The sequence below is a fragment of the Carlito syrichta genome, unplaced genomic scaffold, assembly GCF_000164805.1.
Source record: "Carlito syrichta isolate Samal-C Ts95f unplaced genomic scaffold, Tarsius_syrichta-2.0.1 Scaffold314291, whole genome shotgun sequence".
Taxonomy (NCBI): domain Eukaryota; kingdom Metazoa; phylum Chordata; class Mammalia; order Primates; family Tarsiidae; genus Carlito; species Carlito syrichta.
This window is the reverse complement of record NW_007258387.1, coordinates 296144-310896: the sequence shown is the minus strand read 5'-3', so window position 1 is coordinate 310896 and position 14753 is coordinate 296144. Positions and strand designations below refer to the sequence as shown.

The following is a 14753-nucleotide window of genomic DNA, read 5'->3' as shown; positions in this document are numbered from 1 at the left end:
GTTAGCATACTTGATATCCATTTTTTGCTTTTGTGTGTATGGCCTGGAAAACCTGGATTTATTTCAATAGATGTCTTTTGATTGTATAAATTCATATAGTTGAGAGAAACTGTTGAGGAAATTTACCCAGGTCATGGAGAGATGGAGTTTTGAGACTATAGAATTCTTTGTAAATGATATGTATCATGATTTGTTTACAAGTACTTTGGAAATCCTGCTCAGAGTAAGTCATTCTCTGAAATAAGGAATAACTTATGCTGCCATGTGAGATGAATCAGCTCTCCAAGGGTGACAGGTACAGAAAGGACCACTTATTCCTTGGTGCCTCTGATGAAATGATTCACCTTGCATGTATGAGCAGTTTTATTGTCAGGGAGTGGTTTCTTCACCATGGTGTAGACATGGGTTTTTGTTTTTGTTTACGAAAAATATCCTTTGATTTTTAAAGCACGTATCATAATATTTCCATTGGCAGAGAGCTAAAGTGTGACAGTATCAGAGGATAAAATAGGACATTATTTTTGCACTGTCTTGAATTATAGAGGCCACTGTATTTGTTAAAAATGGAGGAAGGGGCAATCCAAAGCAGGTTTATAAAGTTCTTAACATTTACTTAGTGAGATAATCCCATAGTCAGGGAAATCTGGGAACTGATGTATTCAAAGGGAGAAACTTTTAGCTTTCAAAGGATTAGTTAATGGACTAAATTCAGTCTGTGACCAATCTCTCCTGAGAAGAATCCAGTGCAGTGGGCCAAATCTTGTAGGCAAGACCCACTAGTGCATGAGATCGTGAATTCAACTGAGAAGGCTGTATTTGGAAATGGTTCATACATATTCTGGAAATGAAAAGTTTGGAAGTGACATATTAAAGTATGAAAAATATATTAAACTATGATTAACAATGGACTGGATATTAATAGGCTTGCATGTTAGTCTCAACTCTATCCCTAATGAGTTTGTTGACAGCAGGCAAACCATCACTTTCCCTACCTATAAAATTAAATGCAGCATTTTCCAAGTTTTTTAGTTTTTATGTTTTTAGGGAGGGCATTTTTTTTCTCAAAAAAAAAAAAAAGGCTTATTCCTAAGTCTAATATATAAGATAGCTAAAGACAGAACTATTTCCTTGGAAATGACAAGTAGAACCAGGGCTGTGGCCAGTAATGCTTCATTCCTCTCCTCCCCATAGCCAACCTCTCATCAGCATGGAGTGTCAAGCAGAAGTCAGTGTGAACATTCTGGAGAGAGGGTAGCTAATGTCTCCTGAATTCTAATTTTTTATGACTAAACACAGGGAAACCTGTCTTCCTTGATGGGACACCATTTGGAGCAGCCAGGTATTAAAAGAAGGATTAGCATCTAAAGACTTTATGTGAAAAAAATAGCCTTCATTATTTTAATGTAACTTGTGATGTTACAAGAAGCTTTGTAGAGCAATTTGAAAATTAGCTTTAAGCCCCAAATGAATTTCTTCCTTCCTATCTCCATTTTGACGCACCTCGTTTTTATAAGCACACAACAGTCTCTAGTTTGCAATGCACTTTTATGTGTGTTATCTCACGTGTGAGTATCTGAACAATCTCACTGATTCATATTGTTCTGACTAACAGAGGTTTGAGAGGAGCCCATGACATCTTCCAAAGGTTTTTTCCCCATAAAGAAAATGGAAGGAAGAGGCAAGTCATTTTACCTATATTTGTCAACCTTGAACTTCTAGACAAGTGGTTTTGACAGAACTATCTCTTCACATGTTTGGAAACAGCTTTAGTCCCATGTTTAGAATGACTTGTACATGTATAGACTGTCCATTTTATGGCCTAAATTTAAATAGGCATCTATCACTCATTTATGTAAGACAGTTAGATGGTCTAAACCTCATCCTCTTGTTTTTTCTTCTTGAAGTGGAAGACTATGAGGAGAAAGGAGGGATGGTAAGAAAGACTGATTTGGGGGAAGAAGTGTTTCTTCAACAGAGATGGAGAATGGATCAGCTTAATAAGTCATGAGGAAGTTTATCCAAACTGTTCAGAATTTTGAAGGAAGCTATGTAAACATTCAGCAGTTATGAACTTAACTCTCTGTATCCTCCCCCAATGTAACGCATAATGGTGCTTTTTTAAAGACAGAAATACATTTGAAAATGTAAGAAGGGTTGACAATGAAATATAAGTGAGAATCGTGAACTATTATATTGTTTTAAAAACTCATAGAATGTGAAGCTAGGGTGTGGTATTCATATTTATTACTAGATATAGAAATTTATTCTCCTACCATTCTATTTCCTTAAAAGGAAGTAAATCCAGCCACACGACAACTGCTCCTATTCACAAATGACAGTTACTTCATATTTTGATTTCTAAAATTTTTTTAGTCCCTAAGTTACATTTTTAGTGTTTCTTTTTGTTCTGCTCCTTTGACCTACTCTGGAAAAAATCTAAATAAAATTTATTTCCTTTTCTTTTCACTCCAAAAACCTTTACAGTGTTCTTTCCTAAACTCAAAGTACAAGAATAATTATATTTTTTAAATGCTTGTGTAAAGGACATTTCATTTTCAACAAGACAATATAGTCATAAATAAAATCCAAAGGCCAAGACAATGTAACTTTTACCTTTTTTAAAAAAATCAAGTTTTTTACATTAAAAATTATTTATCATTTGTCATATACAAAATAACTTGTAAATGCATAGCTGGTAGGTTCAGGGATTCATCATTCAGTGCTAACAAATGCAGTTCCTGACAAGGAATTCTAGTCTAGATCTAATAGATCACACGGCCAACATACCGGGTGTTTCCAGATTCATTCTAGAAGCCTAGAGAGTTAATGCAACTTCCAAAAAGCTGGTTTGTTCTTAATCTATCATCTGTGTTCTGTGACAATCTGATTCTCATGAACTAATGTTAAATGTTTAATTATTTAATGTGTCTTTAAAGATTAGTAAAGGCAAGTCTCACAAAATATTTGTTTGGCAGCTTAACAAACAGTGCAATGAAACTTGAGGACTCTATTTGTTCTGGCGTTTTAATCCTGAAGCAACTCAGAACTAAGTTTTGGCAGGTAAATAAAATCAAATACTGATTAAAGGAACATAGTGTAGTGCAAATGAGAAATAGGAGTTGACATAGTTTGGATATTTGTCCCCTCCAAATCTCATGTTGAAATCTGATCCTCAATGTCGGAGTTGGGGCCTAGTGGGAGGTATTTAGGTCATGGAGGCGAATCATAAATGGGTTAATGCAGTTTTCCAGGTAAAGAGTTCTCACTTTGTTAGTGCTTACTCTGTTAGAGCTGGTTAAAAAGCACCTGGCACCTCCCCCTTCTCTCTTATTTCCTTCTTCTCACCATCCAGTACTAGCTCACTTTCACTTTTTACCATGAGTGAAAGCTTCCTGAGGCCCTCACTAAAGGCACATGCTGATACCATGATTCCTGTATAGGCTGCAAAAGCATGAGCCAAATAAACCTCTTTTCTTTATAAATTATCCACCCTCAGGTATTCCTTTACAGCAAAACAAACTAAGATAGAAATACATTCCTCAACACTGTGTGACAATGTATTGGCAATGTTTTATACAGAATTTAAAATAGAATAGCTTTCTTTCCAAGATAATTTGTGTTCTATTTACAAACTGATCTTTTTTTTTAAAAAGTTTTTCAATCTAACTCCTCTTTAAAGAGATTTTATTTTTTCCAATATGAAGTGTTCCATATCCAGGGAACTAACTCTTATTTAGTGCTTACTATTTGTTAGATACTATTCTGGGTTTGTTATGTATTTTATCTCATTTAATTTTACAGCAACCTTATGAAGTAGGGATTCTTATTACTGTTATGTGACAGATGAGAAATCTGAAGACCAGAGAGATTAACTAACTTGCTGAAGGTCACATAGATCATGAGAGGTGAGGACAGAATTTGAACACTGGCAGTCTGACTTCAGAACTACCTTATTATGTTACTGCATAGTACTGAACGGGTTAAGATCAGAGCTAAATGATCTCCTTAAGAGTGATACAGAAAAAGATTACACAACCTTGATTAAAATATTTGCCCCATCTAGAACTCTATTTCCTCCATCTAAAATTGTTAAGACTCAAGAATGAAAGAAAATGAATTAATATGACTTTCCCTAACACAGCATCATACATTCGAAAAGGCTTTTGATAATTATGAAAACTTCTTTAAACTTTCCAGATTCCTACAATATCTGATGGTTTTCTGGAAGTGGAGTTTTCTAGAGTGAGTGGAGCTTGTTTGTCAGACATGCTCCATTGTAGCATAACACCTCATCTTCTATTTTGGCCAGAGGGATGCAACATTTTTTGGCACTTTTGACTCATCCTCCAGGGGCCTAATCTTGCTGTACCAGAAGATCCACATGTAAATTGGATGTTAAAACACGCCAAAATGAGTGGCTTATAAGAAAGTTCCACTAAGTCTAGCATCCCTCTGAAAAGTCTCATCTGCATACATGTTAGAGCTTTGGGTCCTGCTGATTTTCTCATGGAGGCTGGGTGTGATGGCTCAAGCCTGTAATACCAGCACTTTGGGAGACCAAGGCAAGATAGTTACTTGAGCCCAGGAGTTCGAGAACAGCCTGAGCAACTTGGTGAGACCTATTCTCTATAATAAATAAAAAAATTAGCCGGGCATGGTGGTACATGACTGTGGTTCCAGCTACTAGGAAGGCTGAGGTGGAATACCACTTGAGCCCAGCAGGTCAAGACTGCAGTGTCTGTGAGCGTGCTACTGCACTCCAGTCTGGGCAACAGAGTGAGACTCCGACTGAAAAAAAAAAAAAAAAGAAAAGAAAAAAGAAAAGGCACTTGGAGAATTTGGAACTGGAACAATTTCCCTGAGATCCCTGGCACTATATGGGACTTGGGATCAGTTTATTTAACTCTTCATCATTTTGCCAATGAGGAAATCAATGAGCAATTAGATGACAACTTTGCATGCTGTCCCGGAGACTGCCAATGACAAAATTGCAATAGAAAGCAGGTTCTCTGTCTCTAATTTCAGAGTTTTCAGTTAAGTGACTTGACCTTCATACCAAGCATGACCTTTTAGATCAGTAGTTGTGAGTTTTGTGATTCTCCTCTCTCTGTTCTTTTTTGCAGGAGTTCTGGGCTGAGGTTGTCACCCTGACTCAAGCTTATCTGGCTGTGCATCTGAGTGCTTGACACCCTATTGAGTGGCAGCATATTGCTAAAAATCACATTCAATACTACATGCCCTGCTCCTTGATGTTATCTGAATATTCTTGCACCATTGGTAACATTGGTGAATACTATGTATTGGCAAATACATATATAACTATAAGCATATTTTTTCCCATATCTTTAGGAAGGATGGTTGGGGAAAAGCAGGATATAAAATATTTTTGGATTTTTTTGCCTCACTTGCAATTTAAATGTAGACTTTGGCCAGGCACAGTCACTCAAGCCTGTAATCCCAGCACTTTGGGAGGCCGAGGAGAAAGGATTGACTGAGCTCAGGGGTTCGAGAGCAGCCTGGGCAACCTTGCGTGACCTCATCTCTACAATAGATAAAAAATTAGCCAGGCAAGGTAGAGCACGTCTGTAGTTCTAGTTACTTGAAAGACTGAAGCGGAAGGATTGCCTGAACCCAGCAGACCAAGGCTGCGGTGGCTGTGAGTGTGCCACTGCACTCCAGCCTAGACGATGGAGTAAGACTCCAACTCAAAAATAAAAATAAAAAATAAATGTAGACTTTGAGGAAATATTACATTTTGTTTGTGAAAATGTTTGCATTCAACCAATGATAGTCTTCAATAATTGCTACTTGGAAAGGGGGAAAAATACATGTTGAGAAGTTTCTGTGATTTGGCATGCATGATCATGCTAGTGACTGCCTAGCTCAGGTATGGTATCCTACAGGTAACGTGACATACCAGGAGCAGCTGCAACAACAGCACCAACAAAAGCAACAGGTGTTGTTGGGTCTCTGGTTTCCAGGTGCTTGAGACACAGCAGGTGCTCCTTCATTTTGGGACTGCTGCCTTTTTCGCATTTCAGCTACTTCAGGACCCAATTGGCTGAAAGAAGAGAGAAAACAGAAGTTATGAAAGAAATCGTGATAAGGATAACTTGCTTATGCTGAAGGAAGCCTCATTTCATTAAAAGGAAAGGGAGATAATTTAAGTAAAGGTGAAACAAGTAAGCTTTATTAAACACTCGCAGGAAGTTTTCAAAGGAGAATATCCTAAAAACTTTGAGGACAAGCTTCTACTGTGATCTGCTGCATAAAATTATAGTGACAAAGTTGCCATGTAATCAAAATTGTTGGTAAGGTAAATATGATAACGGTTTGAAAATCTCTTTTGAACTTCCTTCTTTATCAAGAATGATTAAATCTGCTTTCCTTTTTGAACATCTTTAATGATTATAGGGGGCGTGTATAACTCTTTTCTCCACTAATGTTTACAGTTAGATAAACTGGACTTAAATGATCATTAAAAGGTTTCTCACTACATAAGATTATCCATTTTGGCACTTTTGACTCATCCTCCAGGGGCCTAATCTTGATGACATTACCAAAATGCCTTATTTTCAATTAGATGTCAGTATTGCAAAGGCCCAGCTCCCCTTCTTCTATCCCCTTAAATTTACTTTAATTTAATAGAGACTTCGGAAAAACAAAAAGACATCACTTTTAAGGGAATTACTTTGGTGGAATTTATTTATCATGGCAGATTTTTTAAATGGGGTACAGAATGCCCTGTTTGTGACCTTACAAATCAGGCCAAATGAGTCATGTTCTATTTATAGGTCCAATCCTGATCTGTGTTGAGGATAAAAAACAAAAAAAGTTTTATTTTGGTAGAGTACTACAAATTTAGCATGAACTCTTAGAAAAAGGGCTGATACCTCATTAAATGAGAGCTACTGAATAATGTTTTTCATAAATTTGTGATGTATACAAATCATACACATGTATTGTCATATGTGTGGCTAAGAGCAGTACTTACTAAAACCATAAAGTGCTTCTGGTTATTGTGGTATTGTGAACTCATTCTTTAAAAATTATATTTTCAGTTCTGACTGTAATGAGGGACACTTTTAAAAACTGTTGTATTCTTGAAAAAAAGATAAACATTTCTTTAGACCAGACATGGAATGGAAAGCCACAGTAATAGGTAAAGATCTAAAGTAACAGTAATTCTATAATTCAGTTATGGAAATGGAAAGGGGAGAAGGCACTACACTCTGGTGGGGTGTAAGATGCTACTATATGAGTAGCAGGGAATCAGATTTCAGACAATCAGCTTAAAATTAGGGGTCATGGTTCTACCACTTATAAAAAGTTGCTGAAAAAAATGATCTCTACTATTCAATGATACCTAGCTTTGGAAGAGGAGAATGCGGAGAAAGTCATCCAGATTGGACCTTCGCTATCAGCCTACTGTTCAATGACTGAGTCAGGGATGTCTCCAAAATCATTTCTGAATAGGAGGGAATCCTGAGATACCAATAAAAGAGCTGCTTGAAGACGGAGGGTCTTGAGGGATTCATCGATACAGGAAATACATTACATTACAAAGAATAAGTGAGAGTGAGAAATATGCCTCTCACTCAGTGTATTGTCTGAAAGTAAAAATCTGTATAACACCAGAAAACAGCCAACTCACAAGTTAGGAGATGAATATAATTCTGAAAAAATGCAAAGAACAGAATCACCTTTATTTTAACAAACATATGTTTAAGATACACAATGTCGCCGGGCACAGTAGCTCATATCTGTGTCCCAGCACTTTGGGACATCAAGGCAAGAGAAATGTTTGATCCCAGGAGTTTGAGACCAGCCTAGGCAACATAGTAAGACCTCATCTCTACAAAAAAAATCAAATAATTAGCTGGGCATGGTGGAGCACAATTGTTTCCCAGCTACTCAGGAGGCTGAGGCAGAAGAATCTGCTGAGCCCAGGAAGTCAAGACTGCAGTGAGCTGTCATTGTGCTACTGCACTCCAGTCTGGGCAAGAGAGTGAGACGATGGGTTCAGAAATAAATAAATAAACAGTGTGATAGGGTAAAGAATATGATTCACATAGAAGAACATAAAATTATAAAATATATCTGACTTCTTCCTTTCCAATTTGGATGTCCTTTGGATATCTGCACTTTCATGTTTATTGCAGCACTATTTACAAAAGTCAAGAATTGGAATTAACCTAAGCATCTAACAATAGATGAATGGATAAAGAAAATGTGATATATATGCACCATGGAATATTATTCAGTCATAAAAGAGAATTAAATCCTGTCATTTGTAGCAACATGGATGGAGCTGATAGACTTTATGTTAAGTGAAATAAGCCAAGAACAGAAAGTTAAACACTGTATGCTGTTACTCATAAGTAGAAGCTGAACAAAACTGATCTCATAGAAGTAAAAAGTAGAACAGAGGATATTAGAGGCTGGGAAGGGCAGAGGAGGGATAGGGAGAGATTTCTTAAAGGATATCAAATTATAGTTAGATAGGAGGAATAAGTCCTAGTGTTCTATACCACTGGAGGATAACTATAGTTAACAATAATATATTATATAGTTTAAAATAGCTAAAAAGAAGATATTGAACATTCCCAACACAAAGAAATGATAAGTGGATTTCTTATGATTAGTGGATCCATCTCCCTTACTTCCAAATTCTGGATGGCCAATGTACTCTACCTTAGAACTCACACACACCTATGTGCTCCTTTAATATTTATAATTATTATTTGTCAACAAAAATAAAAATAATTATAAGATATAACTGGAAAATATGAAACAAAGATGTAATGAAAAATGGAAATGTAACAACAAAAACACATAGCTGTTAAATGACACAGATGTAATCATCCCATTTGAAAACGATCCCAAAGATGGTGCTAAGGGATATACCCAGAATTCAACAAAAAGAGATAAAAAGATAAAACATAAAAAAAGAACTGAGATAAGCAGAGCAGTAACATTGAAAGGTTTCAATATGTACACCCCAAATATTTCAATTATAAGAGGAGAAATGACAGATATAAGGAAAGTTATAGTTTAAGAAAAGTTGGCCGAGAACTCCCCAGAATTGGGAGAAAACAATGTGAAACACATATGCTCCACAGGAGAGCAGGATAAACACATTTTAAAAAAAATTCACACTTATACATGTAATAGTAAAACCATATCTACAATGTAAAGAAAAAAGTGGAATCACCCATACAGAATTAACACTTTGATTGACAGTAGACTTCCCATGAGGAACATTGGATGCTAAAGACAATGGGCCACAGGATAATGTGTACCAAGTGCTGAGGAAGGATGATGATCACCCTACAATTTTATATTTAGCTAAATAAAAAGTCAAGAGTGGTCGGGCTCGCTGGTTCAGCCTGTAATCCCGCGCTTTGGGAGGCTGAAGTGAGTGCATTGCCTGAGCCCGCGGTTTTGAGACCCACCTGAGCAACTTGGCGAGACCTCATCTCTACAACAAATCAAAAAAATGAGCGGGGCGTGTTAGCACGCGCCTGTAGCTACTTGGAAGGCTGAGGCGGAAGGATCGCCGGAGCCCAGCAGGTTGAGGCTGTGGTGGCTGGGAGCGGCCACTGCACTCCAGTCTGAGTGACAGAGTGAGACTCCAACTCAAAATAAATAAATAAATAAATAAAAAATAAGGCCGGGCTCGGTGGCTCAGCCTGTAATCCCGCGCCTTTGGGAGGCCGAGGTGAATGGATTGCCTGAGCCCGCGGGTTCGAGACCCGCCTGGCAGCGAGACCTCATCTTTACAATAAATCAAAAAATCAGCCGGGCGTGGTAGCGCGAGCCTGGAATTCTGGCTACTCGGAAGGCTGAGGCGGAAGGATTGCTGGAGCCCAGCAGGCGAGGCTGCGGTGGCCGGGAGCGGTCACTGCACTCCAGTCTGGGTGACCGAGTGAGACTCCAACTCAAAAAAGAAATAAAAAAATAAAAAAATAAAAAAGTCAAGAGTGAAGACCACTTCCAATAAACTTACTGAGTTTATTACTCAAATATTTGCTGGAAGGAGTGGTGGATTGCTTGAGCCCATGGGTTTGAGACGAGCCCAGGCAACCTGGCAAGACCTTGTCTTTACAACAAATTAAAAAAAATTAGCCAGGTGTGGTAATGCACACCTGTAGTTCCAGCTACTTGGAAGGCTGAGATGGGAGGATCACTGGAACCCAGCAGGTCGATGCTGGAGTGGCCGTAAGTATGCCACAGCACTCCAGTCTGGGCAACAAAGGGAGACTCCAACTCAAAAAAAAAAAAAAAAGGAAGGAGTGAAATATAAGGAACAATTAAATACGGATATTGGTAAAATATGATGCTAAACTTAATGATTGGTTAAAATATAACCTCGTGTTTCTCTGCTTAGAAATAATCAAAAACTATATTTAAGACTATATAAATTGGGAATAAGTGGGTTTCTCTACTCCTTTATTGTGACAGATTTTGTAAACAACACAATGTCCTCATTCTGTTAAATACAAGAATCATTTTATTATCTCCTTTTGGGCCAGCAGCATTTGACCCTGCAACAGATGGAATTTATTCCACCAAAATTCATATGGAAATCCTAACACTCAGTGTGATGGTATTAGAAGCTGGGGCCTTGGGAAGGTAATTAGGTCCATGAAGGTGGAGCTCTCATGAATGGAATTAGTGTTCTAATAAGAGAAATTTCAGAGAGCGCTCATGCCCTTTATCTGCCATGTGAGGCTGCAAAGTCAGCAGCCTGCAACCTGGAAAAGAGACCTCACCAGAACCCAACCTGCTGGCACCTTAATCTTGGACTTCCAGCCTCCAGAACTGTGAGAAATATTAAACTGATAAGAATAGATACTATACTCGATCTTAGCCAAAAGGCCAAGAAATAAATTTCTGTTGCTTATAAGCCACCCAGTCTATGAAACTTTGTTTATAGTAGCCCAAACTGACTAAGACAGACACAGTAATAACTTCATCTTCCAAAATAGTTTCTTCTTCTGCACTCCTGGGCACTACACTTGTTTGTTTGCTTTCTAGTCATTTCTATTTCAGCCTACTTGTTTCCTTTTTATCTCCCTTACTTCTATTCTGGATGGTCACTGTACTCTACCCTTAGAACTCTTCTCTATCATGTCTTTCATTAATTCATTGAAACTTTTTACTGAACCTACCAGTTCTCTGTAAAAAACCTCCAAATTTACATGGCTGGGAAAGATAACTGTACTCAATTCAGGACTCATATATCCATGTTTTGGCATCTCCACTTGACTTTCTTAACCTGGCATCTCCACTTGACTTTCTTAATCTGGTATCCCCAAAATTATGTTCTAATTTTTACCCCATTCTCTTTCCCTCAAAACTTTCCTTCCACAGTTTTCCCAGTTTCAGTAAATGAAAAACCTCATCCTTCTGTGTATGCCAAAAAACTCTGGCCTCATCCTTGATTCCTCTATTTCATTTGGATATCACATCGGTTGATCAGCAAACTTCTTGTCTCCCTAACCCCCTTCTGTTCTACCACTTATCTCTTCTTATTCCTCTTCCTATTCCATTTTATTCTATTCTCAAGACAACAGCCAGAATGAGTTTTCCCAAACAAAAGTCAGATAATTTCTGCAAAGAATCTTCCATCTGAATCCACTCAAAATCTTCTAGTAGTCTCTCACCTCATTCAGAGTAAAAGCCAAATTTCCTAAAATCTGGTCCTCCATCACTCCTCTGAATATATCTCACTTTCATTCCTCCTCACTCACTCTGTTTAAACCACAATGGCTTCCAGCTGCACTTCACCATATGTGGTATAATCCTGTGTCAGGGGCTTTGCACTTGTTCTACATTTGGGCTTGATTCCTTCAAGTCATTACTTGGATATTCCATTTTCTTTTCTTTCTTTCTTTCTTTTTTTTTTTGTATCTTGGATTCAAAGCCTGTTTTATTTCTTAAATGGAGATGTATAATTTATTTATTTATTTTTTAATTTTAATTTTTATTATAAAGATGTGGGGTACATTTTAGGTTTAGGTATACAAACATTGATCATGCAGTTACCCTTGTTGATGAGGTATGCCCTTCTCTCCCCTAGCAGTTTCCTTCAACTGCCAATTCCACCCCTCCTCCCCTGACAGTTTCCCACTACTGTCAATTGCTTTCTTATAGCGTTATAATTGTTCAAGATTCGTGTATGAGTGAGAACACATGGAACTCTGCTCTTTGTTTCTGTGATAAATTACTGAGCATGAGCGACTCCAAATCCCTCCAAGTTGTTCATTTTTCTTGAATCCTTTCATTACCATCTTATTTAAAATGAGAACTTCTTCATTTCACCCCAGCATGAATTATCATCCTTTCCTGTTTACTTTTCTCCCCTACATAATATGTGTAATCATTGGTCATACTCCAAGTTTTATGTATTTGTTTGTGTAGTCAACTAGACAATAAGTTTGATGAAGTTAGACATTTTTATCTGTGTTGCTCATTGTTGTAACAATGATTGATAAATAATAGGCACACAAAAATACCTGTTGAATGGTGAATTTTACAAGCATTTATGTTAATGACAGGACAAATACAACAAAGTCTATTATACCCAACACAGCAAATTATTAATTTTTTTGTCAATGCAGCAAAATAAGAAAAAAGTAAATAAGGATTGAAAAGGAAAACACAGATTTTACTATTTGCAAATGATATGGTTTTAGATATATAGAAATTCTAAGAAATTCAACAGGTAAGTATTAGAGAGACAGTTCAAGAGAAATGCCAGTTTAGGCTTCAAAAAGTCAATATATTTCTAATACACTTGCAATAACTAATTAGAATATATAAACGAAAGACAGGCACAATTCAAATAAATAGCATAAATAAAACAGTAACTGGTAATATTTTTAATAAAAGTTGTACAAAACTTATAGAAATAATAGAAAACATTATAAAAAACATAAAATAAGACAAATAAGAGATAGGTTATTTTCTCAAGTGGAAAGACTGAAGATCTTTAAAATGTTAATTGTCTCAAATTATTTTATAAATTCAATGTGTTTGTAATTCAAATTCTAATTAATTTATTCATGGAACTTAACCAATAAATTCTAAAGTTTAAATTAAAATAAATGGCAGAGGATAGCCAAGACATTTCTGAAAATAAGAATAAGTGGGGGTACTTGTCCTATTAGTACCAATAATATAAAACTATAATAATCAGGCAATCACCTAGATAAGTAGAGCAACACAATAAAATTCTCAGAGAATTGAGAAACTGACTCAGGTATATATGCAATCATGGCTTAAGTTAAAGGATGCTTCTGTATCATTCAACAATAATAGACTACTCAAAGATGTATTGAGTTGTTTAAATTTCCATTAAAAAAACTACATCTCCAAGTGATAGCACCCACAAAAATACATTTCAGACCAATAAAAGATAGATATTACAAACAAATTAAAATGTAGAAGAATATCTTTATAACTTCAGGGCAGAAAAGAATTTCTTACTACAAGACCAAGCTAAAAAAAAAAAAAAAAGATAACTTTTTTATGCAGTCTAATTTACAAAAACCTTTGAACAAATAAGGAGGCTACCAGTAATGTAAAAAAAATAAGCATTCTGGGGGACACAAAGGACTATTATCTATAATACATAAACAACAGATCACAATTAAAAATATAAAAACCTAATAAAAAACAGGCAAAGGAAATGTGTGGGAGGTTTATAAAAGAGGAAAATATAAATACTCTAAATTAGATGAATAGATGCTCAAGACTAGTAACTAGAGAAATTCAAATGAAAAAAAAGTATTCTACTTTCAAAATTTCCACAGTTAAAAAGTCATACAATACAAATTCAGGAAGAGGACTTGGATAAATAAAATACTCTTGCATACTAATGGTAGAAAATTACATTGATAAATCACATTGAAGAACAATATTGACTAAATATAGTTAACAACATACATAACCTATGACAAATTCCACTTTGATATTTACACATTGGGGAAAATTTGAGCCCGGTATATGAAGACGCTAATTAATTACAGTATATTTGACATCTTAAGTTGGAAACAACTTCTTATGAATTGACTGCTTTTGTTCCTCTCAAAATCATATGTTAAAATCTAATCCCCAATGTGAAGATCATTAGAGGTGGGGCCTTTGGGTGGTAATTAGGTCATGAGAGCACAGCCCCCATTAATGGGATTAGTGCTCTTATAAGAAGAGGCTAGAGAGTTGACTTTCTTTCCACCATTGATGACACAGCAAGAAGACAGCCATGTACAGCCAGAAAGTGGGCCCTCACCACCTTGAGGTTACCACATTGATCTTGGAGTTCCCAGCCTCTAGAACTGTGAGAAATAAATGTTTGTGCTTGAGAAGCTACCTTACTTATGATATTTTATTATAGCAGCATGAGCTAAGACAGAAGTTATTACTGTGAAGTGAGGTGCCACTGTAACAAATATCTAAAAAGATAAAAACAGCTTGAGAATTAAGCAGTGAGTTGAGGCTGGAAGAGTTTCAAAGCACATCCAGAAGAGCCACAATTGTTGTGAAGGTACTTTTAAAGGCAATTTTGGGAGACAGGGATTAAGATGGCCAACATGAGGCAGCTAGAGTGAGTTTCTCCTACAGAGTGAACCAAGATAGTTTCAACATCCAGAGAGGAATGGATTCAGCAGCATACCCCATGGGTCTCCAAAGGAGAAATAGTAACTACTTAGAGCAAAGAGTAAGGAAAAAAAATCTACTGACCTGGG

At 36.5% G+C, this 14753-nt stretch overlaps 1 protein-coding gene across 1 annotated transcript in view; it reads right to left on the bottom strand.

The window, feature by feature from the left end:
- Positions 1 to 14753, bottom strand: part of RGS17 (regulator of G protein signaling 17) — a 129306-nt gene that overhangs the window by 30039 nt on the left and 84514 nt on the right. Inside the window, exon 2 of the mRNA XM_008071341.1 lies at positions 5918 to 6061. Coding sequence (XP_008069532.1) covers positions 5918 to 6036 — 119 coding nt within the window. The 5' untranslated portion in view covers positions 6037 to 6061. The remainder of the gene's footprint in view (positions 1 to 5917; positions 6062 to 14753) is intronic.